Raw genomic sequence first — 27,248 nt, forward strand, 5'->3', positions numbered from 1 at the left:
AGTCAGGGTACATGCCTGGGTTGCAGGCCATGACCCCCAGCAACCGCACATTGATGTTTCTCTCTATCTCCCTCCCTTCCCTCTCTAAAAATAAATAAATAAAATCTTTTAAAAAATTTAAAAAAAGAACTTAGGTCAACTTGAAGCAAAGGCAAAAGAAATTAAGAGACATCTTTAACACACTGAAACCACGTGAAATATACAAGGAGGAAAGGGTGCATAAGCCAAAATAACATGACTGAAGGACATTGAGAGCCACCTACGCTTCAGTGGCATTCTCTCTAGCAGCACCCTGAGCCCCGGGGGGAGCTAGGTCCCTCATGCATTAATTTTCCTTACAGGGTGTGCCTATTCTTGGAGTCTCATGTAACATGGACAGCGGAGGCCCCTTGGCTTACCTTCTCAGCTACTAGACCCTGCAGGATCTGCCAGCTCTTATTCATTGCTCCAAGTTGCTCAGCGAAATCAGTCTTATCGCTGCGTTTACTTTCCACGTCCTGTGTGCTGATCTGCAGCACAGACTGGTTCACGAAGTCAACTGTCAGCTGTTTGCAGTTAATGTCTATCTTGAAACCCTGAAAAGTGAAGGAAGAAAATAAGAAAGCAAGGTTACACATATAAATGTCTTATATTTTATCAGAAGTTGGAAAGCCCTAACTAACCTTAAGATTAATATCATAATTTCCATGATTTAGTACATACAGATGGCATAATCTGTGTGTATTCATATAACTCATTATTTTCAGAAGCTGAATAGATATAAACATATATAAATATATAAAGTATAAATTAAACATAACTTTTGAATTTATAGATATATTTGAATTTATAAAAGCACAGAAATTTGTATTTATAAATATATTGAATAAGCCCTGGCTGGCATAGCTCAGAGGATTGAGCGTGGGCTGGGAACCAAAGTGTCCCAGGTTCGATTCCCAGCCAGGGTACATGCCTGGGTTGCAGGCCATAATCCCCAGCAACTGCACATTGATGTCTCTCTCTCTCTCTCTTCCCTCTCTAAAAATAAATAAATAAAATCTTTAAAATATATATATATATTGAATATAAGCATATATAAATTTTAGGCAGAGGATGTAGAATTGGTTAAATTGTATAATTACACTATAAAATATTTATAAATTACATTCATTTTTATGATTTCTTAAAATGATACAAAATCTCATTCAAAATTATCCCTAAAACTGGACAATGTTCCTATGCCTATAGCTAGGGAGGCAATTTTCTTACCCATATACACCCAACTGGTCACTGTGTATGAAACACAGACTTTACGACCTGGTTTCCATCACTTGAGTCTTTGAGTTCTTTCAAATAAAACAGCTCTAAAATACAAAAACCTAAAAATAAAACGGGCTTCACTACCTTATATTTCTGAAGGTATTCGTGAATTGCCTGGTAACCGACGCAATTGTTTATGTCCTCCTCATCCTGGCGGATGACGTGCTCCATGAGAGAGATCCAGGTCATGACCTCGGAAATGGCATGGCGCGATGGGAGCTTGTCCATCTGGAGCTGTCCCCGGGGGAGAACAAGTCCAAGTGTTAAAACTCAGGCCCAATTTCTCTTAACCGGACAACCCCAGGCTAATTCTTACCAATGTACCAACAGAGATAATGCTTCTTAATGTCATTTCTGGGTCTTAACCTCATTAGAAGCTTGGAATTCAATGTCAGGCAAACTCCAAACAATAATAGTCATCCTAGGTCCGTGTGATATCCAACACGACAAATATTACACAAACATTAACTAATTAATCAAAACACCAGCAAGGAGAAAATATTATTGTTATTTTATAGCTAGTTTTATAACTTAAAAAATCTAACTACAAAACATTCAACAGATGTATTTTATTAATTATCTTGTAAAATTGCTGTGTTTTATGACTCAGGAATGTTAAAAGAAGAAAGAAAAATACCACACTACAAACTATCGTTTTCTCAAGTTTTGGCACTCTAACATTTATTCCTAAGAGCATAGCCAATTTCTTCTGTCTTTAACTAAAATATACTTAAAATTCTGAACTTTATTACATTATACACGTATGCAGATACTTATAATAATTGGGAGGAACAAAAGCAATCATTCACAGTATTTATGGACTTTTATGTGGTGCAGAATGATACAGAGATAAATGTGAGATGTTTCCTGTCCTCCAGAAATGTATGGCTGCTGATAAGCAAGGAGAAGGAATTTACACCAAACACGTCTGTCATATCCAGCGACGAGGGCCAAAGACAGAGAAACAGAAACCATCTGGGAGTTCAGGAGAGAGGAGCCTGTTTCCAGGAAAGAGAAGCACTGACTTCCCTTCTCTTACTTCTCTCCATCAGTTCAATGAACGCCAGTTGCTGTGTTGTAGGCAAGAGTATAGGTCTTTTATAATTACTGTTATTTAAATCTCCATAACTGCCCACTGTAGGGGGTGGGGTAGTTACCCACATTTTACTCACGAGGAAACAAAGGATGCAAACAAGGCCAGACAGGGATTCTAGCACAAGCTGAAGAAGCCCCCGCAGATACAGCATTTGTAGACAGGGCCTTGGTGCAATGGTTCATTTCTGACCATCCAGGCAATGCAATGGATGACAGAAAAGACGATCTCCAGGACAAAGCTGATTTAAATTTGTGAGCAAAAGCAGATTGAAGCAGCTTTCCATTTACTACTGTCGGAATTGGTTGTTACCACTCAAACCAAAGGTTCTGTCTCTACCTGGTGGAGCTTCTCCTGAACGGCTGGAATGTTTGTCAGCAGGTCGGTCCACTGGCCATCAATGTGCGACAGCTCGGAGCGCAGGGTGGCCGTGTCCACTTTTTTTAGCCGGAGGAGCCGATTTCCAGTGCTCAGGACAGACGATTTCAGGGAAGACTTGGCATCCACTTCTTTGGAAAACTCCTGAAAGAAGTAGCAGAGGCTAAGTCAGGAATAAGTAGCCAGAGCCTAGACAAATTTACTGTGTGAACACTTTCTCTTTACATCTTGAAGGGGAGTTGGGTTAAACGTTCTAGAGAAGAAACAAAAGCAGCACACCCTTGTCTTGAATGAACACCTACAGTGAAGCCAGGACCTATAAGCTACCTAAACAGGCAATGGGGGGCATGGGTGTTTTGCATAGTTATTCAACACACAGAGTCAGCCGTTGGGGACTGCCCTGCCTGGTCTCAGGAAGCTGTAACCCCCCCGTAACTTAGGCTGAGTGAGAGACCTCTGGAGAGACCTCCAGACCAGGAGCCACTAAGGAGACAAAACTTATTTCCCTGGCATGAACACTGCCTGTTCTGTGCCAGCCCCCAGTGCTTGATCAGTTAGCCAATGACGGGTAAGATTTCTTACGGAGGGAATCGCCTAAGACAGGCATGATCACGAGGAGGCCTCTGGGAAGAGTTGGGGTTGTGGAAATGAAGGGGTGATGGACATCAATCCCTGCCCCCTCGGCTTTGTCAAAGCCTGAGTCCTTGTTCTTAGAAGTGAGAAATCCAAGTCTCCTGGCTGCCTTTGTCTCCTCTGTTGACTCAGGCCTGCGGAAATAGCAGGGGCGGTGCAGCCCAGACCAGAGTCGGCGGACCCCCGGGGTAATCAGGCCTGGGACATAGACTATGCAAGATCCTATGAGATCTGTTTGCTGGAGGATGTTATTAGATTAGAATATGAAGGCACAAGCAGGAAACGAAACTAGCCCTTTGAGCCATATGTTAAAACTCCAAGCTCCGCCCAGAATCACAGTGGGGGTTCTGTCTGCACGTTTGTAAGTCACCTGCTTCTTTTGATCTTTTCTGCCAGACTGTGAACCCACAAACTAAGTCTGTATTCTCAATAAAAATCTGCTTGGGAATGGATAAGGGTCGCTCTCCACTAGAGAGAGTGGCCATTCCGTCCCTATTTCCCCACAGGACCTGGATGTCTCTGTGTATGTTTTTCTCGTGTTTCGATGAGCATCCACAGCAGAGATGGATACTGCTGGCCGGTATCCGCCACAGTCTGCATGGACAGATTCTCCAGAACTCAGTTTATGAAGTGTCCCCGTTGACAGCTGATCTCCTTCTTACCAGGGTGGGCCGGGCCTTAGCTGGAGGCCTGCACAACACACATTTGCATTCTTACCAGGAAAGCATTCAGATGGTCACGGACCGTCTCCAGCTCTTGAGGGACCGTCACAGATTGCTGAGTCCAAAATTCTAGCCTGTCTTTTGCAGACTGTAACCAGTGAGTTAGAGCTGCGGATTCACTTTGATATCTGTAAGTACATTAATGAGCCTATTAAGTCAACATCCAAACCCTACTTTCTGCTAACCCATGTTATTCCCAATGCTAGTTTTAAAAGAGGCATGATACATTTGAGAAAATAATGCCCTTGGGTTGAAACTCTTAAATTCTCTTAATATTTATGCCGGAAGCAAGCCAGTCTCTCTGAGTTTCAACTTTGTCTTCCCTAAATGGAAAATAAAAATACATTTCCCCTATTTTTTCATGTTGAGGCTATTCAGACAATATTAGATGACTGTTATTAAACTTCATAGAAATAAAGATGGCATAGAAATAGAATATTTCATTATGTAAAAGCAACCCTCCACTTCTTGAATATCCCCATTGTCCAGGAGAACCTCCATCTTCTCAAAACAACGTTCTCTCCTCTCTTTCCAAAGCCTTACTGTGACCTCCCATGTGCAGTCAGCAGGCAGGGGAGGACAGCCCGGAGGTAAGTACCCGCCTCCCTGCCGCTTTGGATTCCGTGTTTATATGACTGTACGAAAGTCCAGCTGGGGCTTTGCATTTGCCTTTATTTTCCAAACTATGTGATGGGGGACCTATGTTTTTCAAGTCCTGTGCTCACTAGCCTTATGAAACCTCTTCAACCCTAACCTAAAACTATGCAAAGGTGTCCTTGTATTACCTGGTCCAGTGTTTCAATATTGTTTCCAGTCTGTGGAGTTCCTTAGACACTTTGTTGGTGTTATTTAACCAGTGTTCTCCAAGCTGATTTAGCTGGCTTTCCAGATCCGAGCAGCTAACGGACATCAGAAGTCGTTTCCCGTCATCTAATACCTGATACAGTTTGGGCTGGTACTCGTTAAGGCTGGATTTCAAATGCTAAAATGATGGAAAATACTGGGTCAGAGGTTGGGATAATGCAACTTGCCTCTCTAAGACTTGTAATTCCTCTGGTGCCCGTCATGTTCCCATTACCCTCAGTCAAACTTCTACTGTCTGCACCCAAGGAACACTGGGAACTCTGAGACATTTCACCTGCTGAACCCAAGTATGGGCGTCTTTTCCTTTTCTTTTCTTTCTTTTTTTTTTTTTTTTTTTTTTTTTTTTTTTTTTTTGCTGGTAACTTTATGTGCATTTAAAACCGTCAAACTATAATTATTTCAAGAATAGTGTGACACCAGCATAAGTTATGCTTGGTGGAAGCTGAGTGCTCTTTGATTTAAAAAAATATACGTTTACCTGGCTGGCCTAGTTCAGTGGATTGAGCGCAGGCTGCGAACCAAAGTGTCGCAGGTTCAATTCCCAGTCAGGGCACATGCCTGGGTTGCAGGCCATGACCCCCAGCAACCACACATTGATGTTTCTCTCTCTTTCTCTCTCTCTCTCTCTCTCTCCCTAGCTATCTATCTCCTTCCCTTCTCTCTCTAAAAATAAATAAATAAAATCTTTAAAAAATATATATATACGTTTAATGCTCTATTATACAACTACAAAGTATAATTATTTCAAAATTGTGTGACATCAGTATGATCCACAGAAAATGCTTGGTGGAAGCGGAAATTTCAAAAGGAGCTCTTATTAACACATTGTATGCGGGAAACGTATTTATACGTTTTATGTTGACTGGTAGTAGAGCACGCGATAAAAACTACCTGCAAACAATGTGTTAAAAGCAATAACATAAAAAGCACTTCTTACATTCTATCATAAGACAAACGCTTAAAATTTTTGTGCTTTCCACAATGTCAATAGCTGTGAAATACAAGTAGCAGTACTTAACACAGTATTTAATTGCAAGTTTGCTTAGATTCTGTTAAAACCACGGGGAAGTTCTGGAAGGAAGCGCGGCAGCCTTCCACACTGAGGTGCCGCGCGGACGCCCACCTGGAAGAGCGTGATGCGGTCGACGAGCCTGTCCTCGCTCTCCTCCACCAGCCCCACGCTGGGGATGCTGCTCTCCACCACCTCCAGCTGTCTGCTGAGCTCCTGCCGGTCCTCCTCCAGGTGCGACCAGGTCTAGAAAGGCAACATCAGTGTGTGAGCTGGCAAGCCCCCGGAAGGAACAGCATTCCTCTTTGTGCACGAAATGCAGGCAGGTTCTCTTTCAAGTTACGTCACAGACGTCTGTGTCGGGGGTTTGCCTGGGGCAGCCGAGGATGATGGTTTTGAAGCCAGGAAGCAGAGAGCAGCGCTGAAAAGCATGGCAGACGGGCCGTGGCGTCTGCACCTAACTGGCAGCACGAGCGAGTTACTACATGAACATGGACTGGGTGCTCAACTCCTCTGAACCTCATTTTTAACGTTTAAAAGGGGGGATAATACTATCCCTAGGTGGTCCATTTTGAGGACTAAACAGAACAATGGATGCGGCACACCTGGAACACAGGAGGTTTCTGATATACCTGGTTTCACCCTTTGCCACAGAGCTGATAACCTCATGTCTTACCTCAAAGGGACGAGCATGTTCACTTCAAGTAGAAATGAGCTAAACACATCACATTTGCAAATGTATAAAACACAGCCATTAAAGAAATATGACTACATAGCATCGCCATCCTACTAAGGAGAACTCTCAAATGACTTATTCCCAAATTCAGATTTTCATCGTGTCTTAAATGAGAAAATCTTGTTTTCGATCGTTTGAAGTTTGTTTCAATAATGTACAGCAAAAGTCCAAACAAAGTTCATCAGCCTGACTATCAAAATCCTGGACATGAGTGTCTACCCAGCTGCCTCTCAGTGGGGCACAGGCTTTATCACAATGCAAACGGGAGAAACAGCAGGACCCGGCAACAGGTGATGCAGAGTCCACGCACGTTCCAAGGTTACGCAGGAGACAAACAGCAGGAACAAATGTGTCTCGCCTTCACGGCCTGTCTTGCCGTGGGGGCTCTGCTGTAGGGAGGGTGCCGCATCAGGAGCCTCACCTCTAGAATGTACTCCAGCTCCACGCCCCTTTTGTGGGCGCGCTTCAGGACCGCGGAAGCCTGCGCCATCACGTCCGTGTGGACCTGCGTTTCCCGGGGCGCTGCGAAGCTGATTATCTTCCTGAAGAGTGTTTCGGTCAAAATCATATGAGACTCCAGACCTTGAAAGTATTCCTGCAATTTTTCAGGGAGAAAGAGGTTGGTGATTCATTCATATACTGCCTTGCAATAAAAATCGCTTCAACCGCGAGAGCGGATGGTACTCAGTTAGGGTGCGAGTGGCCCTGTTCCGTCGCTGCTGGCCCCCCCCTTATCCACCCAGAGACAGGGCTGCAGACCCCTGACTGGCTTCTCCCGTCCCCCCACCATGTGCCCCTACACGAGGCTGGGCTCAGACACTCTGTGCCCAAACAGAGCCCTTCATACCCAGACAGCTCCTGATCAAACCCTGGCTCCTGCATCCTCCACCCCCGTGAGTCTGGCCCTCTGCACTGCCCTGAAAGGCCTCTCACTGACCCCACCCTGCATACTGTTCTCCCTCGTCCCTCAGGCACAGTCGTCCCTGCTCCCCACAGTGGCCTCTGCCTCTACTCTGCACCTACTGGGATGACCTCACTAGACACCTTGGCAGTTTCCTTCCCCTGTGGCGGGCCTTCAGCTTTACTTTTCTGAATCCCCAGAGCACCAGTTGCACTTAATGCTCACTGCCCAGCTCAGCTCGACACCTGCCGAGTGGTATTATGTATTGTTAAGTGTTCCTTGTGTTATACATACAACACTGTGGGCCTTGCACCATCCTCCAGTGGTGTTTTGAATTGTTACTTTGGATATGGAAAAAGGCACCAGAGGAGGGAGATAGAGTTCATCCCATTTCCTGTTCCTGGCACCTTGGGTAGAACTGCAGGACTAGGAACTCATAACAATATTTAGCGCGTATTACATGCCAGGCACTCTATCAGCACTTGACCGAGTAGCTCATTTAATCCTCACGACCACTGTATGAGGTAGGTAGACTTAGTTCCCATTTGCCAGGTGAGGGCACTGAACTGCTCGTCCAGTCTATCTGACTTGCCCAAGGTCAATGCCAAGCTAGCTCTCCCCCAGAAAAACGCTCTGGCCAAGAGAAGCTGGAACCATTCATACTGTATCATAGAATTTTGAAGCTGCAAGAGCACTTGGAGGTCACGGAGCCCGACACTCAGGGAGAGCTGACGTCCCGTTTGCAGCCCTCTCCCCTGCCAGCCTTGGCCGGGCTCTCGGGGCCGGGAGGGCTGTCTGCCCCGCTGCTTCCAGAGTGCCTCATCTATTGAGCTTTATTTCTCTGTTATTTATATTCATTGATCCTCGTTTCTTCTCTGGAATAACTCGGGAAGATATTTTATTACTAGGGTCAAAGTGTTGAGAAAAACCAGATGTGAACTTTAAAGCGATGTCTTCAAAACCAAATGATAAAGCTGTAATGAATCACAAAGTTTCGCACAGAAACCTCTGGGAAAAATAGCAAGAAGTAAGATTTTTAAAAATGCACCGTTAGAAGCCACCAGGGATCTACATGATGGGAGAACGTGAACCATCTATGACCCAGTGGAATTTTTAAAGTTTCTCTGTAGGAAACCCTGGGGGTCTGGGCTTCTGGACTGGCAAAACTTCTGTTTCTGCCATTACTGCTACAAATGCAAGAGTTACCTTTGTGTGTGCATTACGTGGGCATGTCTGCACCAAGGAGCAGTGTCTAACTTGAACTTGGCATGGCACATACAAATGGAGCCACCTCAGGCCTACCAAGTCTGACTGTGTGGCAAAAGGACCTGGTGTCCCAGGAGGACACTCTGGGGGCCGGCAGCAAGCAGAGGCGCATGTGCTTGAGGGCCAGAAGAGCTGGTGTCGCAGGTAAGAGAGAGAAACCCCACCCCAGAGCAGAGCGAGGAGTCCTTGGCCGGACAAGGGAAGGCAGAGCGAACACCCGGGACTGGGTGAACAAATGGGCATGAGGACGCAAAGCAAAACAGCAGTTAAGAAGGAAGCTGGGCTCCCTTGAAGACAGTCCCCAAGTTTCCCACTGAGGGCGGTTTATGAAGACAGAAGGCCTGGCTGACACTAGTGAGGAAGTGATCATTACAATCAATGCTGAGGTTGGTATTCTTTTTACTTATAAAATTATACCACACGTCCCCTATAACTGCTCTGTGCTACTAAATGCCGGTGGGTTTGAGTCGACATCTGTTGGCCACTTTGAGGATTAACCCAAATGCGCAAGAACTCCAAAAAGACTGCAAATACTGAATTTTACTAAACGTATGTCAGTAAATGAGACTACGCTTTCACAAGAGCACTCTCTCCCCCCACCTATCTCTCCCTCCCTCTCTCTCTCTCTCTCTCTCTCTCTCTCTCTCTCTACCTTATGTTTGTCGAGCAGCTGCTGGATTTCCTCTTTGGAAGACACGATCATTTTCTGGTCGCCAGCCATCTTCTCTTGGCCCGTCTCCAGCAGGTCGGCCAGGTCTTGCAGGGCCCTCTCGTACTGACTCTTGAGCGCAAGATTCTGGTTCAGCCCGCTCCGCCGAGCGCCAATGGTCATCATCAGTTCATCGTACATGTCCTTGGACACAGAGACAGCGTTAGTCACTCTCAGTCACGGCCCCTCTCTGAAAATACAGTACCTACCAAGCCCACGGCCCAGGGACGCTCCTCCAGGTGTGTGTCTGGGGTGAGGCTCTGCGTGCAGGGCACCTGCCTGCCTGCCTGCCTTAGAATCCTCACTTCAAAAACTTCCTTCAGAAAAGACATGCTAATTTTTTCATGTTCCAAAGGATATGCAAAAAGGTTGCCCAGACAAGGACACATGAGGTAGATCTGACCCCTGTCTTTAAGAAATGGCAATTGTTTGTGGAGATTTATGGGGTTTAAATGTTGAAAAGTTGTTTATAGGGCTGAGGGACATGTCTCAAAACACGCAATTCTGATGCTTATAATGTTCTCAACGTTCATGCAACTTTAGAGTAATTGAATCAGTCCCTCTAACCTTCCACCTACTAAACAGCAATCCGATTGGGGATGCTTCTTCACATAAAGAGCCTGAGAAACAGAGGAGCTGAATGTGAGCTGCAAGACTCGAAGACTTGAAGTGATAATGTTTTTGCCAAATGCGGCGACATAAATGAATATTTTAACTGGAAAGACATTTTCGGAGATGACGATACACCAAACACCAAGTTTATTTGAGCCATGTGGACCTGATTAATGCATCCCATCAAGGTTTAGCAGGCCAAAAGTGCTCAAGCTGGGGAAGTTCAACGTTAAGGCCTATGTACAGCTGTGATGTTGGACTCGCACACCTGGCGCTGAAGCACCGTTGGAAAACTATTCCTAAGGGCAGAGTGGGGCAGTGGGCTCATGACATTGTGAAATGTGAGATAGAGGAAAGGGACGCTTAAAATTAAAATGCTCTTTCAAACATAAGAGCTATTTTATTTTGTCAAAAGGAAGAACTTGTGACCCCTCACTGGACTCATACTAGTCATTCCTCAACAGTCTGCAATAAGGTATGCATACATGTCACACGTTTTTCTTAATGCAACTTAACTGTGTTGCTTATCAAAGGCGAAACATTGCTGGTCTAATACCCCAGCCCCTCCCACTGCCCCGAAATCAGATTCTTGCGTGTCAGACCTGGGAAAGCAAAGTAACCCTCTCTTCCTGAAGGGTGCCAGGAAATCTGTTTAGATTTCAGCTACCTTCTCATTGCATTTCTTTTTTATTGTGAAATTCAAACAGTGTCTTTCTTGCATTCAAACATGTATGAAAGATAAACTATACATTTGAACAACTGATAAAACCCCCTTTTGAAAAAGCATTAGCTTGAGTATTTTTTCTTGGAAACAGTGTTTGGGGGTACATTATAGTATGGAGTAGGTATCCCTTTTTTTAATGTTCCTAGGTTGGACTGATAATTATTACATTTTCTGGAGCAGAAAACAATATAACACAACTAAGCTATACCACAATGCTCAGCCATTAGAATAATAAAAAATGTTAGGAAAAAAATCTTAGAAGCATAAGAATACAACTTATTTTATTGCACTAAATATGGTAAAAAAAAAAGTCAGAAAACTTTTCTAAGAGTTACTTGGAAGAAAGATTAGAACATGATATGAATTTTGTAGAGAAAACCCATGAAGAGAGGGAAAACAGTTTTCTGTGACTGTTAGGGTGCATGAGTGAACACTGTTGGTAGGAAATCGTACCTGGAGTTTGGAGAGTTCTTGCAGAGAGGGCTGCTCAACCTGCAACTTGTCTCCGCGCTTTTTTAATTCAGCGATCCCTGCATCCAACTCCTTTAGCCCATCTTCAGCCTGCTGTATTGCCTAGGGAAATTTATATTTCATTAAAGCTTCCACAAATAATTTCCCATGAAACGTGTGAATACCATGTCTCCTTATTTACTTCTCTTCTGTTCATGTGAAACAGTGCATGCAACAAAACTGGTGGCAATGCAACAGGAAAACTGTGGTTGCCTATGACATGGAAAAGAGGAGAATGTGCCCTTCATTATAGCACAGATCAGCTATCTCAAAGGTCAGGAGGTAGGAGCTTCCCCCAGTAAAGAAAGAAATTCGTGAGTAGCAACACCTGTAAAAGAAGCATGACGTAGGGACAGCAGATAAAGGTATCTGCCTGAGATTGTCCAGGAGAACATGTTGTGGTTTCCTGAAATTCGGTCTTGAGCATCTTTGGAGACAGATTCAGTGAGGCAAGAAATTTATGTAGGTGTCGGCCAAGTAGCTCGGCTGGTTAGACTGTCATCCCAAGATCCCAAGACTGAAGGTTCGATCCCTGGTCGGGGCACATTCAAGAATCAACTCATGGATGCATAAAGAAGTGGAACAATAAATTGATTGTTCTCTCTCTCTCTCCACCCCTTCCTTGTTCTCTGAAATCAATAAATAAAAATAAGAAAAAGAAAATATGTGACAGCATGAAAAGGGAAAGAGTACATGAAGCAGAAAACCAAGCAATTGACAAAGAGCAAGGTAGTTGCCAGCGCTAAGCCTTGACTCCCCAGGCTGAGGTCTGCAGAAGCACAAAAGATCACGTCCTGGCCACCAAGGAGCTAACAGTCTGGTTGGGAAGCCAGAGTAAACAGAGGACAACAAAACAGTTGTGTACGACCCTTGACACAAGTCACCCGTGCTCAAGCACTTCGGGAAGGGGGGATCCCAGTGAATCTTGGAGCAGAACCAGTAGGCTTTTGGGAGAAATGCAACCTCAGTTGCCTTTGAAGAAGGAAAAGAACATGAACTCCAGATGGCAGATAAAAAAACATGTGTCCCATTTTCTTTTCTGAATCCCCACTACCACCACAGCAAATATGTTTTGTTTGCTTGGTTTTTTGGAGTGTCTCCCCCACCATAAATCTAGAAGAACAAGGCAAAAGGGAAAAAGACAATACCAACAAAATTTTGAAAGAAATTTTGGAAATCAGAAGGGTCCATGACAATTGACTTAGGAAGTCCCAGAAAGCCGACTCCCGATCCAGCAAGGGGGTCTTCGGCACCCCGGTTGCAGCGACAGGAGCCTGGGGCACCCTGGGCAAGTCACACGGGTGCTAAATAAGGAGGGTGCTGAGAAGCTGCTTAAAGGGAAGCTGAATTCCCAGGTCCCTTTCCTCATTCCACACGGCCCCTTCCTTCCCCGGTGAAAGACGGAACGTTTGCTTTCTGGAGAAGGTCAAGCAGCCTCTGGACTGAGGGGTGCCAGACCCAACGGCAGGCTTGGGTACTTGAGAGAAAACAGAGAGGTAAAACGAATGCCCACTGGATGCTGAGTGTGGAGCCCCTGCATCTTCTAGAATGGTGTCTGCCAGGCAGACCTCGACCCTCAGTTAGCAGAGGGGAAAGCGCATGAGAAGACCAATAGAGAGACCTAAAAATGTGGCACAAGGATTCTCCAACAAATAGGCCACGCAGACGCCCTTCAGTAGACCTCACCACCGTCAAGCCTTATCTGTCCATCAGGATGCCATTCAGCTCTCTAGTCCCCACCCTGAATGGAACAGAGAGCAAAGGATTTCCTGAAAAAAGCCTCCAACGTGAAAGATGGAAACCCTAAAAAGCAAACAACCTAAAGGAGCCTGGAGGGAAACAAGTTATACAGTAAAAATAAAACTGCAACAACAACAGCAAAAATACACCCAGAGAGATTACAAAAAAATAATGCACCTATTAAGAAAAAGGAACAGGATACTATAAAAAAAGGGATTCCTTAGAAAATCAAATGAGCGCTGGGAAAATTAAACACATGATAGCAGAAATGCAAACCCAGTAGAAAAGTCTGAAGTCGAAGTTGAGAAAGTCTTCCAGAAAATAGAGCAAAATAGCAGAGAGAAGTGCCTCTTGACAAAGAAATTAGAAGACTGGACCAGAATATCCAGCATCTGTCTAAAAGGAGACTCAGCCCTGGCTGGTGTGGCTCAGTCGGTTGGAACGTCATCCGAGCATGGAGAGGTTGCAGGTTCGATTCCCAGTCGTGGCAAGTATGGGAGGCAACAAATTGATATTTCTCTTTCTCCTCCCCAACCTCTCTAAAACCAATAAATATATCCTCAGGAAAGGATTAAAAAAAAAAGAAGAAGGAAAAGAAAAAGGGAGTTCCACAAACAGAGACAGATAGAATGGAGGAATAGAAATATTAAATAAATCATTAGAAATTTTTTGAGAATAGAAAAAGGAGAGTAGCCAAGTCAGAAGAGCCCACTGTGCTCATAGCCCAGTGGACAAAACAGACCCTCCCCCAGCCATGTCTTTGTGAAATTTCAGAACACTCAGGACCTTGGGGATTAGAACAATGTTTAGATTCCTAGAGCTACCACCAGAATCTGGAAAAACAATGGAACAAAAGCCTCAGAACTCTATAAGAAACGGACTCCCAACCAAGAATTCTACAAAGAGCCAGGCTATGAATCAAGTGTGAGCACAGAATCAGAACATTTTCAGACATGCAAAATATTGACAAATGTATCTAGCATATCCCCCTTTTTTTAGCAGGGATAGGCACGAACAAAAAACCAAGGAAACAATACGGTAATGACTCAGGACTCAGAAAAGGAAGACCCAGTCGAGGGAAAAGTGAAGGAAATTCTCAGAACGGTCGTGAAAGATCCCGAAAGACAGTTTTGCAACAGGCTTCTGGGGCAGATCAGAACGTTGTGGATCAGAATACCACCGCTCAGAATGTGAGTGTGTTCAGAGGTGTCACCCCCATGCCTCCTGCTATCACTACCTTGTTAGCCCAAGGGGGGCGTGGGAACAGAGTTAGCACATTTTTTAGTGGCTTTCCATTTATTCAAAGAAATCATCTAGTTATTTCCTTTTATCTGTGGCACCTAGTTATATTGGTCAGTAATTAGTAACCATATCACTTGTGATCATGCACATCCTGTATTTCACATTAGAAATGCAGGCGCAGCATAACTATGGCTGCTCAAACCTTTTGTGGAGTCAGGTACATTACAGGTTAAAAATAAATGAAAATTAAAAGCAGGTCCTTTCAAGCAGAAGATACAGAAAAATTGTTTTTTATTTGGGGAAATGAGGATCTCTTAGGAAAGCAGGTAAAATTATGGTCAAGAGAAGTACACATATAATTTTGAGGTCTATTTTAGGTGATCTATCCCAGGTAGGTAGACAGATTGACAGACAGACAGACAGACAGACAGACATATCTCTTTATACTGGGCTGGCCAAAAAGTTGGTTTAGTTTTTTCTGCAGCATAGCGCTAGTAGTTGTCTCTAACTTCGTTTGAAACAATTGTTAGATCATATTGTGACAGCTGCCATATCAGTACGCATTTAAAAAATGTTATCAAAATTGGTGACTTTTTTGCAGTCATCTTGATATTGAAGGTGGAAGAAAATACACAAGATTTTCAGGGTATTATGCTTTATTATTTTACTAAAGGTAAAAACACAACTCAAAGGCAAAAAAAGATTTGTATGGTGTATGGAGAAGGTGCTGTGACTGCTCGAATGTGTCAAAAGTGGTTTGTTAAATTTCTTGGGACTGTTGACATTTTAGCCAAATAATCCTTTGCTGTGGGGCTGGCATATGTATGCCCTGGAAGATGTACAGCAGCACCCTGGCCTCTCCCCACTGGAAGCCCATAGTGGGAGATGGCCGACATACTCAAAATATCCAAATCAATCAAATTACTGGTGAAAATGAAACATGTGTCTTTTATTTTACATAAAAATGTACCAGGCTTTTTGGCCAACCCAAGACAGAGAACTATTTCAGGTTATTGCATATGGACTACCCATAGAACCCTAAGAAGCCTACTGAAACTAGGTTGTACAATTTTGTTACAGCACCCGTTTTTCATGATTACCTACTTGAGGAAACAGGTAAGGTAGGTAATATTTTGTAGCATCTGTCCCCTTTCTTCTGCTGTCCCTGTTTTCACTGCCGTGACCCTAGCCTGAATTCTCACTCCTTCTGACCAGGTCCGCTGCGTGAAGTCTCATGATGGAAGCATGCTTCCTGACCCCAGTGCTGCCAGGCCCGCCCGCCAAGGCAGGACCTGGCGCTCAGACCCACTCTCAGCCTCCAGCGCCCCAGTGCCTCCCCCCTGCCAACACTCTCCAAGGTGCGTGCAGGTGTCTGAAGGGTGTACGGTGACCGATGAGGGTGAAACACTGCACCTTTTACTTATACGCAGCCACATTCATGTTCAATTCTCATTTCTTCTCCTGCAGGTGCTTTATAACAAAGCACCTGCTTATGGCTTACACATAAGTAAATATTCATATATTTGCGGTATGTGCTTGTCTGTTTTAATGGATGAGGCATGCGGTCAATCAAGTTTAGACACCAATGATTTGTAGAATAAAGTTCAAATTCTCTGACATGCAAGGGGCCCTACACGTCACCTTACATTTTCTCATCCAGCCTTATGTCCCTCGATCATTCATTCATTGTTTGTTTGGCGAAAAGGGGTTCACTGTTTTTCTCCTGAAGAGCTCTGCACTAACATCTCTAAGACATGTGTGCCTTTGTTTTTGCCCTCTTGTTTATGTGGCTACATTTCCTCCCAGTCAGCATGTACTCAAACTTCTAAGCCCAGTTCCAATTCCCCTTTATAGACTCTTCCCTGACCTTACCCCTGCCGGAGGCAACCTAGCCCTCTTCCGAATGTCCTGAGTGTGTCGCGGTACCGCCCTCAGGACACTCTGACTTCCCGCATGGGTCACTGCCATTCATGTCTAATCCCATCGCTGGGGGACAATCCTCCGCAGGTCAGCATCTGCCACTGACACCTCTCCCCAGCTCATGTTTCCTAGCGTGGTGCAAGGGGAGGCGAGAGAGTCAGCATAACCTGGCTGGCTATTCAAACCCAGCTCTTACAAACAAAACATGCCACAAACATAAATGCCATAGTAAGCCATTAATCTCTCCCAGGATATTTGCCATTGTAGAGCAAATCCGATCTGCTCTGTGCATTTGCTCTTCCGGAAAAAGGTAACTGTAAATACCTCTATTTGCTCTGCCACGGGCTGTTCCAACACATTGGCCAGTTTCTGCAGAATGATGTACTTGTTGTCCGCCAGCGATGTCAACAGCACCTTCAGATCATTCTAGGGAGGGGAAGGGATCAGGAGACTTAATGTGTGCACTGGAGAACTCAAAACGGTTGTGAATGTCACACGCATCTTTAGAAACAACATGCAGGTAGAGAAGGTTTATGTCCAGAAAAAACAGTACTGATCTATGGGAAGGTAGGAGTAACTGGCAGTAATTTGTCCAAGTCCTAAAGTTGACTTTTGATGAATTCATTTCACAGATCATTTCCAACACAATGTAAATGGAGACAAATTGCACAAATAAAAAAAACAATACTGGTCACCCCAATCTTCTTGTTATATTTGAAATAAATGTGCATATTTAAACATTCAGCAGAAATAGTCCACTAATGACTTCTATCTAGTAAACCAGCTTATAAATGTTACTCCAATTTGGGGAAAAAAAAACAGGATTCTTAAAAATAATATGATTCCCCTTTTCCTCTCTCCTTCTCTTCCCCCTCTCCCTCACTTCTTGCTTTTTGCTATTTTCAAAGAATTTGCACAAGTTCATAAAAGTCACCCAGAGGTTCAGAAAATAACTATTCTTCCATGACCAAAGACATAGTAAGAGAAAACACCAAAAGACCTTAGCCAAGCCTTTGTTCACACACATGACTCCCTCGAAAGCCCAAATATACGAGGTCCAGCACAAACAATGCCCTTTTGATGACAAAATCTTTCATTACAAAATAATAAGCATGCAATTCTGTAACATAACCATATCACACTCAAGCACACCGTATGACATCTTAGGTGCAATGTTCAAATTAAAACTATAAATTATCACACCCATATTGTTACCCAACCAGCCATACTCAATGTTCAGCAGACGCTACTCCTGCTAGACCCTGTATTTCTATTGAGTCAGATTTGTACAAACATGAGGTAACTACAAGAATTTTGATACTCAATAGGAACAAAATTTGAATTATAAAATGTTTAATTCCATCCCCCTTTCTGCAAAATACCAGCAAATAAGCGCTCTTTCTTATTGGCCAGCAACCGTGCATGATGGGCTGGGAGTCCATCACAGGATGAAGTCTGACTCATCACATCCTTTTCACTGGGGGCAGATCAGACACAAATGCACAGCACCAGGATGCAAGAATTCTGGCCTCTCACTAGGAGAGGGATAATCTCACCAAGGAAAGACCTGTTTGAGGCTTTGTGGGAGCATCCTCACACAAAATCCAAGGCCGAAAAGCAAAATAGTGAGTGGGCTGTGTAGTAAATTTTTTAAAGCCTTGTATAGGAGAATTAGAAAGAGAAATACCATCCTAAGAGGCAATAGCCATCACAAATCAAAACCCAAACCAAGTTGCATGCCTCCTTGCAGACCACACAGGAAATGTTATAACAGTACTGGAAAAAGTGGGTGGGGCCAGAGACAAGGGTTTTACTTATGAGATACGATGATGCTTATATTACCCAACTGTGTGCAGGGTGAGACCACGCGGGTCATTGGAACCAGGACACACGTGTATGTCTGTGTGAATAGGAAAAGATGTTCTCCATTCTTCGAGCAGAAGCTGAAGAAGTCAAGTCTCTTATCTACTTATATTTAGACTACTCTACTCAAGGCAACGGGAAGCAGAGTTCACACTTCTAAAAGCCACAGTCCTGGGAGGGACTAGCCAAAGAGACTGAGGTGCTGAGAACCGTCTGGATGCTGACAGTTTCTTAAGAATCAAACCTACAGGCCTATTACTACACTGTTAAAGAGCAGGATAATTAAGGTCTCTATATGTTACACGAAACAGACTTTACAGTTTTCTTTCTTCATACTCGCTGGGATTACTTGCAGGGCACAAAGAGGCAGGATTCTAGCTGTTTGCAAAAACAGGTCCACAGGAAGTTTCAAGTTTTAAAATCATTTGTACTGCCTCGCTCACTTTAAAAAAAAATCAAAATGTCCAGGAAATTTATTTGGGGTTAAGTCTATAGGTAAACATTCTTTGGAAACAGAAGAGTGGATAAATAACGCGTGATTCCATGCAGGTATATATACCTACAGAACACCTACGCACTCTTCCAGATTGCCTGCCCCTGGGGACAGGATAAGGCTAGCTGTCTGGCAAAAGCGGACACTCAAACGTTAAACAGAAAATGAAGGAGGCATGCCACTCCCCAAACTGCTGAGCACTGAAGGCGTGCCCCATGTGCGTGGTGTGAGGTAAAATGCAGTGTCATGCGGCTTGACCTTGAGTTACGCTAACACTGGAACTCTTTCAATGAAAACTGGAACACAAACATTTTAGAATCTCAGTTTTTGTTCGTGAGCTGGCCACCAACAAGTAGAAACTTGTTGGCCAGAGAAAAAGAGAGAACATGACTTGAAGAGAATTTCAAGATGAAGCGTTCCCCTCTTGGTCCTCTCTCTGCACAAAATAAGTTCCAGAGTATTCACGGCTTGGTTCACAGTTTACTCTCACGGACTCTATTGACTAAGAAAAATTGTAATGCACCAAAGACACTAGTATAATAAAGGCAATTTGAAAAGGGAAATATGCCTCTGAGTGACAAACACATTTGCACTTTTAACCCACCTCATGCATAACTGATAGAACAGCGTGACTAGACTGCTGTTAAAACTCAGTGTGTCATTTTACGCAAGATAAATTTTAGAGTAATGAAACAAGTTTCCACAAACTGCACAACAGTTTTGTGGATTTGGGGCATGCTGTGTATATGTGTACATTCTGCATGAAAAGCAAAGCACCTAAGTAATCAATCCCAGCTTTTCTTGACTCCAAGTGAAATGCTCGTTCCTTCCAATGTGGTAGACAGCACAACACACACAAACGCTCTGGGTTGCTCCTTTAGCCACAGACTTGCATCCCCAAGTGTCTACAGTGACTGCTTACCTGACTTGCATCCCTAAGTGTCTACAGTGACTGCTTACCTGAGTCCTAATTCTGCCCCGAACCCTCGCCCAGCCAACAGAACCACCAGCAACTCCGTCTGGCCCATTGGTGAACGGCACTGCCATCCACCGTCTCCTCTGCCAGCCAATGTCCTCCTCAAGTCAGAGCCCCTGGAATTCCCCAGCTGCCCCCCTTTTTCCCATTCCCCATATCCAAACCACCAACAAGTGCCAAATGATTCTGCCTTCAACGGTATGTCTTGAATAGGTCTACTATTCTCCGTCTCCCCGTCTATCAGCTGAACAACACAAAGTATAAAAATATTCTTTGAGTCAAACCCTGGCTTTCGTTCTCGATGGCTGAATAACCCTGGAGAAGTGATTGAACCCTTGCATGGTTTTCAGACCCTAACCTGTTAGAATAAACACGACTGCTGACATCAACAACAGCAATAATACTCACTGAGCACCATGTTTCACACACTGTTCACAGTGTTTCAACTCATTTTATCCTCACAGAACCCTATGGGGCATTAACATGGGTGGGATTTAATAGCTGTGCACACGGAAACGCAGTGGAGGCTACACAGCAGTAGGCGACAAAGCCAGAATTTGGGCCCGGGAGGAGTGGGTTTGGAGACCCTGTTCTCAGTTGTTGCTCTTTTAACTTCACAAAATGAATATTAGAACAATGTTTAGCTAACAGGACTGTTGTGAGGATTAAAGACAATAGTACATATAAAAATATTTTGTGACTAAAATAAGGATACACAAATATTTGTGATAATTTTATTTTGCAGTTTTAAGAACGTTAAACTCCTGGAAGGCGGTGATACATTGTCCTGGATACACATCTAGAAAAGTCCTGGTTTCTTGGTGAATGCTACATTTATTTGGCACTTCACAACATTTTTTGGTTTTGGAAATCAAAATTTTTACATTAAACTCTTGGCCCTAATCGCTGGTATCCATTTTATAAAACTTCTATATTTGTTAAAAATAAAAATCCAGTTAAAAGTTAAGTGTTCCCAAAGGGCACTTCTTTGTTTTATTAGGAATGAAAATCAACACTAAAAATTTACCAGCAATTTTTGCATTTGCTGAAATTTATAGTCATAGGAAAAGTTTCATAAGCACACAATTATTCAGCTGGCAACAGAAGTCTGGTCTGCAGCTAAAAGGCAGTGTGAGGAGTTCGGAGTGGGAAGTTTTGCAATATATTTTAACACAGGTGGAACAAATTAGCCCACCATCAATTTCAATGGGCCTCGATATTGGAGTCCAGGCTTCATGGTTTATTACAGCCCAAAGAAATACTGCCTATTTCTTTGGTTATATGTTTTAAACTCCACTATCATCAACTGGCTATTATAATTATAATGTGCCAAAAACAGGACTTTGATGGGTTGAGTTTAAAGTCCCATTCAGCCCTTAGTTTGGTTGGCTGCTTTTCTCAACCTCCATTTCTAGGAGCATAAAACTCTTCATTTTCTAACCCTTGAGTTCAGTCCCCTAGTTTTTCTGTAAAGTTCTTGATCTGCATTGTACCTTTGAAAAAAAAGTAGGTGTAGGTATAACACACCTCAGTGAGACATGCCGGTTGTGACTGAACGTGGCTGGAGGAAGGACCAACCCTTCTTGATAATGTCTTACCTGGAAATTCAGTATTTGCTGGAGCCTTTCCTTCATCTGGCTACACCGCTGGTTTACCACTGAGTCCAGCAAGGATAACCTCCCCAAAAGGCACCCCAGCGTGTCTTCAATAACGTCGCGGTTGTCACCATCCTCCGGAAACGCTTGGGAAAACAAGTTCTTGTTCTTGTCCATTTCTTCAGACATCTCCTTAATATCTTTGGCAAGAGCCTAGGGTTGATGAGAGAAGGCCACTTCAATAATAGCTCCAGGAACCCACACACAAATCCAGTCTTCGGCTCGTAGACAGTGGAGTGCTTTGAAACGTCATACACACTCACAGACACACAAGCTGCCCAACTCACCTCTTGGTTGAAGAGGCAAGCTTCCGTTTCTTCTGGTATCAGGGCTGTGGCAACAAACAAACGTTGTTCCACGTCATCCAACCAAGTGGAGGTCGCGGAGACTCCATCATATAACTTCTGTTCCAAGTGCACGTTCTGCCTCTTTGTCCCTCCACCCTGGGAAGAAAGGAGAGGGGGAAGGATGAATTCATGACAGTGTTTTGAGGAATCAAAGGAAAATACCAGGATATGACTTCGGGGTCTCCCGGCTCTGCCTTTTGGGGCTATTCGCTAGGGTTGAGTCACAACGGTTCGTGCCCAGGGGTGGAACAACTTCACGAAGACCAAGATCCACGAGCCGAGTCAGAGCGCAGCCCTACCTGGGAGGAAGCCTCCTCAAACGCCTGGTTCAGCCCGTCCAGCAGAGACGTCACCGCAGACTTGTCTTGGGTCTGCCCCTCGCCCTTGTACAGCGGCACGCCGGACAGGAGCCGGTTTGGCTTTCGGTAAAGCTGCAGACAAACAGGGAGGCTTACTGGAGGGCATATGCCCCTGTTCAGGTTTCTCATTTAGAATCACACGCAGGAAAGCAGATGCGGGAAAACTGTCCTTACGGAAACCTGTTCTAGAGAAATACGACCTCTCGGACACACCACGTCCATTCCACACGGTGACCGGATTCAGCAATAGCAATGTTTCTACTGATGCATTTTAAAAAGGAAGTGGTGGGGGAAATGCCCGAAGTCTTACAGCCCTCCTCTCAGTGTGTTCTCTTGGTTGTGGCACTACCTCTGGTGAAATAATCCATTCCGAATTCCGGGTCTGGACTGACCCTTCTGCATTCATCATTCCCTCGCCTCCGCCAAACTCTCTCAGGTACACAGGATGTCTGTCTGTCTCCCCAGGGAGGGCCATGATGTAGCCAAACACTCGAACTTTTCAATGTTGCTCCCGGTCAAACTCAGTTTTCTACGTTTTGCAAGAACACCTCATTGTCGCCTTCCCTTCCAGGCTGATTACTCCGTCTCCTCTCACACACAGGCTTATCCCCCACCGAAGCTGAAATGCCCGCCACACCCAGCGTCTCTTTAAAACCCATCACCTTAAACCCCACATCTGTAGGGTGTATATTGTAGTGGCTTTTCAGTACTTTTTTTTTTTTACTTCTGCTTTCTTTTCAGTTCCTACTTACAGAGCTTGCCATAGTTGCTTAATTTGAGAAATGTATAAAATATTTCCTTGGTCTGGTTGCAGTTTCCTAGGGAGCTGTGTAAGGTGTTCTGCATGGACATGCACAGAGAAAAATTGCTCTGAGAGATAGATGCCTTTTAATCTCATGAATGTTAGCCCCCGCCCCCCATTCCCAAAGTGCCTGTTCTTATACTTGAGGGCAGTAAGCGTATCCAGCACCCAAAGCTGTCAGTACGCTGGTGTGGAGGAGGAGGAGGGACTGGGAGTTGGATAGACCTGTGTCTACCCCAGCTCTGTCTCTTTCTTAGTCATGAGACCCTAAGAAATTATCTAACTTCTTCAAGACCTAGTTTACAGATAGACAACATAGGGATAATATCAACCTCCCAGTTAGACATGTTAACACCTAGAACACAAATATGTTCATTAAATGACCATTCTCTTTCTTCTTGGACACTCTCACAGCCAGACTGCCTCTTCCCTTCCTTTTCTTACCTCTTCACACGAAAGCGTAGAAGGCACTTTGTGCAAATGACCAGTGACTCCTAAAATAAAGCACTCAACGAACTGCAAATACATCACAGAATACCCTTCAATGCTTCCCACTTCTCAGCCCCCAGGGCAGTGAGCTATAAACGCGCACCTGAACTCTAACAGCCCAGGCATCACATGGGATGTCAGTGGCAGCAGAACACAGTTTCCCAGTGACCCCACAGGGAGGGCCCTGGGGTGCGGGCACTGACGGAGAGAAAGAGTAGCTTTCTCCGCCACGGACAGGTAATGGGTAGATGTGCAGGTGGGCTGCAGTCTTGGATGAATCATGTGGGTGCTTTAAGGTGAATGGACTACAGGTGGAATCTAGGGCTTGGGCACCTCATGAATGGATAGCATAAAACGTTCCTAGAAGCATCCTGGATGGATCTGACTTAGGACAGTCAGAGAGACCGCAGTCTCTGTTTGAGGGATGTAAATATTCCTTACAGCCAAAAGAATGGGGAACTGCTATCGCGTGAAGATGAGCTAGCAAGCAAGTCCCCGAGACCTGCACCAGGAATCAGGAATTCAAACTATGAGTCAGGAGTGTGTGAAGAGGATATGTCCTTGGCCTACACCCATAATTTTCAAAGTGGTGGAAAAAGGAGGAACACTTATAACTTAATGGTTTGTGCCAAAGAGTAATCAGGTGTTAATTATCTCTGTGAGGAAATAGCACCTCGACATCAAATGTTCACACGTCAATATATCATTATTAGGGGAAGCCATATAAAAAGGTAAGGAGGATAATTTGCTTCACGTCTTATTTTGGTATTGATAATGAAAGTATAGATTATTGCCCAGTTATGCTGCCTCAGCAAAGCTGCACACCTCCTACAGTACTTAGCATACAAAAGCGGAATGTCCGATACCACTTGCTCTTGCTCCTGCTGCAGAGCACTCTGCAGCAGCTTCTGCTTGGCGCTGAACTCCTGGTGCAGGCTTTCCCACTTCACTCTCATCTGGTCTTCGGCAGCGGGCCTCTCCCCTTCCATCCCCAACTCCTGGGATGACACATCAGGTTTTTCACTATTAGGAGAATAAATATTCCGAGTTTACAATGTGCGTAAAGAGGCGGTCGGTTCTAGGTGACGTATCGCGTGCGCTGGATGCGGCGTCTAAAACTAGAACCAGATTCTTTTAGTCATTAGTTCCCTCTTGAAAACATATAAATTAAAATAAGGAAATTGTGAGCCTAACCATAAAACAAATACATTATAACGGGGCCGTGAGGACAGTGGTCATTTAAAAGTACATAGAAAATAGCCCAGCATTAAAGGTAATAATGATTGCATCTTTTGGGATCAGAAAGTATGCGGACTCGTATCCTTTGACACATAGACCACATATGAATTCAAAACCGTAACAATGTGACTTCGTCTTTGAGAGTTTTTGCCCTGAGGCCAAAGATCAGCGTTCAGGACATGGACCGGGCTTCTGGACAAGGAAAGAGGGCACCTGCCTGTCACCCTCAAAGGTGGGCAGCAGTGTGCATCTGAGAATGACTATGGCATTCGGAGACAGAGTGGAGTGTTTAAATCCCTGCTCCACAGGCTGCACACCTGAAAATAATGTAATACCGAATGCCAACTGCCACTGGGAAAAAGATTAAAAGTAAATACATCAGGGTGGCCAGTTCAATTCCTAGTCAGGACACATGCCTGGGTTTCTGGCCACGTCCCCAGTGGGGGGTGCTCAAGAGGCAACCACACATTGATGTTTCTCTCCCTTTTTTTCTCCCTCCCTTCCCCTTTCTCTAAAAATAAATAAATAGAATCTTTAAAATTTTTTAAAAATTATAATAAATAAATCCCCACTCTAGCACATTAGATTCGTGACTTTGAGTAATTTGCATCACTTCTCTGAGCCACCATTTCCTCATCTTTAAAATGAAGATATTCTCTGTCGTGCAGAATTATGGGAAATAAAGTGAGAGAAGATACACATAATGCCCATAATCCTGCCTGGGAAGTAACAGTCACTCAATAAATGGGGCCCAGTGATAATGACAATGGTAATGGTAAGAATTTGGGGTATGCAAGTTCCAATAGATCCTAATTTATCAGGAGTTTTGAAGTGCTGATAGAATCATGACATCTGAGAGGCATATAGACACTAGTTATTACTTTGACAAAAACTTTTGCTCAAGTGGGAAAAAATTGTAAGTTCATTGGCAGGATAATACTCTACACTATCCCAAAGCCAATTCTTCTCAAAGTAATAATTGACAAACTAGTTTCTTTAGGTGAGTTTGCTGAAGTTAAACCTTAAAAAATACTGCCATGGCTGGCATAGCTCAGTGGATTGAGCACGGGCTGTGAACCAAAGCATTGCAGGTTCGATTCCCAGTCAGGGCACATACCTGCATTGCAGGCCACGGCCCCCAGCAACCGCACATTGATGTTTCTCTCTCTCTCTCTCTCTCTCTCTCCCTCCCTTCCCTCTCTAAAAATAAATACATAAAATCTTTAAAAAATATTATAAGCCTACAAGAGAGGAATTCTATTTCTATGATATAACTTAGCGAATCTGGCCCACCTGTGCAGTTAGAAACGCAAAAGAAGTTCAGCAATACCAGTAACAGCCAAAATGAAATGGCAACAATGTAAATGCCTATCAATTAGAAAACAGGCAAATACATGATGTTTCCGATATAAAATAACATTAAACAATTAAAATAAAAGAACTTGATGGGTATCTATCAACACAGATCTATCTGAAAAAGTAATACTGAGTGGAGAAAATGCCAAAATAAAATTGATGCTTCCTTCACCCTGCTGGTGTGGCTCAGTGGACTGAGCACCTGCCTGAGAATGAAAGGGTCACCGGTTCTATTCCCAGTCAGGGCACATGCCGGGGCTGTGGGCCAGGTCCCCAGTAGGGGGCGCATGAGAGACAACCACACACTGATGTTTCTCTCCCTCTCTTTCTCTTTCCCTTCCCCTCCCTTTAAAAATAAATAAACAAAATCTATTTAAAAAGCTGATACTTCTTTCAATTTTGTGTTATATTAGTCTCTGAATTTTTATTTTTAAAAATCTTCTTAAATAGCAAACAACTTTTAACGTGTTTATGAAACTAAATTTGTTACTGTGATGTTTTTTGTGGTGGTGGACTGTAGTTCACCACTTTTTAATTTATTTATGCTTGTATAATAATTTAGCTTAAAACCAGTAGATGGCTAATACCTACGTTCTCACATTCAATCACTGACACATATAAAACATCATCAGCAAATGACCCTTAAATTAGAACACAGCCCTTTATTTCTCGTGGAAAATATTCCTCTTTCTCTTTGATATTTGTATCAATTAATTTCTACTGGAGCTCCCTTAGCAATTAAGGAAAGGCCCCTCCATCAGCCACCCTCTACCTCGCATAGGACTCGTTCTCTATGTATCGCATGTGTGCCCATGAAGCAAGTCATGCCCCTCCCGCAGGGGCTTCCTTACATAAACCAGTTCACAACTAATAGTCTTAGAAAATCAGCTACTAAATTAAAGACTTAACATAATCCTTTTTTTCAAAACCTAGTAACGTGGTATATATGCCCCACGGCTTGAAAGGCACAGCTGATCTGGAATCAACGAGATTTAAAGGTGACTTTTCTGAAACCTTTGTATAAAAATTAAGGAATTTATTCGCAGTCTTGAATGTGAATCTTGTATAGAAAGTCAGCACTGCACAGCAGCTTAGTCTTTCAAATATATTTTTTTTTTATATTTGGAAGAGCAATTCATAGCTGTTTGCCTTTTCTCTGGGTCCTTTCCAAAGTGAAAGGCAAGGAAACAAACAGAAAAAAAAAACCATGGCAAGATTCCTACTGCTTTTCTGGAAGTGCACAGTGAGGAGGCGAAGTGTGGGTGAGGGGTCTGTAAAAATAGAGTTTGGCAAAAATGTTCAGAAAACTAT

General features: G+C 43.8%; 1 protein-coding gene across 13 annotated transcripts in view; it reads right to left on the reverse strand.

The window, feature by feature from the left end:
• SYNE1 (spectrin repeat containing nuclear envelope protein 1) overlaps positions 1 to 27,248 on the reverse strand; it is a 433,377-nt gene that overhangs the window by 96,385 nt on the left and 309,744 nt on the right. For all 13 annotated transcript variants that reach the window (XM_036024918.1, XM_036024914.1, XM_036024915.1 and 10 more), the window contains 14 exons: positions 24,209 to 24,365; positions 21,992 to 22,123; positions 21,633 to 21,788; positions 21,289 to 21,498; positions 16,683 to 16,784; positions 11,400 to 11,519; positions 9,554 to 9,754; positions 7,156 to 7,329; positions 6,113 to 6,244; positions 4,911 to 5,107; positions 4,121 to 4,253; positions 2,732 to 2,914; positions 1,384 to 1,533; positions 399 to 575 (listed from right to left, as the gene is read on the reverse strand). In XM_036024918.1, the coding sequence (XP_035880811.1) occupies positions 399 to 575; positions 1,384 to 1,533; positions 2,732 to 2,914; positions 4,121 to 4,253; positions 4,911 to 5,107; positions 6,113 to 6,244; positions 7,156 to 7,329; positions 9,554 to 9,754; positions 11,400 to 11,519; positions 16,683 to 16,784; positions 21,289 to 21,498; positions 21,633 to 21,788; positions 21,992 to 22,123; positions 24,209 to 24,365 (2,224 nt within the window). The remainder of the gene's footprint in view (positions 1 to 398; positions 576 to 1,383; positions 1,534 to 2,731; positions 2,915 to 4,120; positions 4,254 to 4,910; positions 5,108 to 6,112; positions 6,245 to 7,155; positions 7,330 to 9,553; positions 9,755 to 11,399; positions 11,520 to 16,682; positions 16,785 to 21,288; positions 21,499 to 21,632; positions 21,789 to 21,991; positions 22,124 to 24,208; positions 24,366 to 27,248) is intronic.

The sequence above is a fragment of the Phyllostomus discolor genome, chromosome 4 (genome assembly GCF_004126475.2).
Source record: "Phyllostomus discolor isolate MPI-MPIP mPhyDis1 chromosome 4, mPhyDis1.pri.v3, whole genome shotgun sequence".
Classification (NCBI taxonomy): domain Eukaryota; kingdom Metazoa; phylum Chordata; class Mammalia; order Chiroptera; family Phyllostomidae; genus Phyllostomus; species Phyllostomus discolor.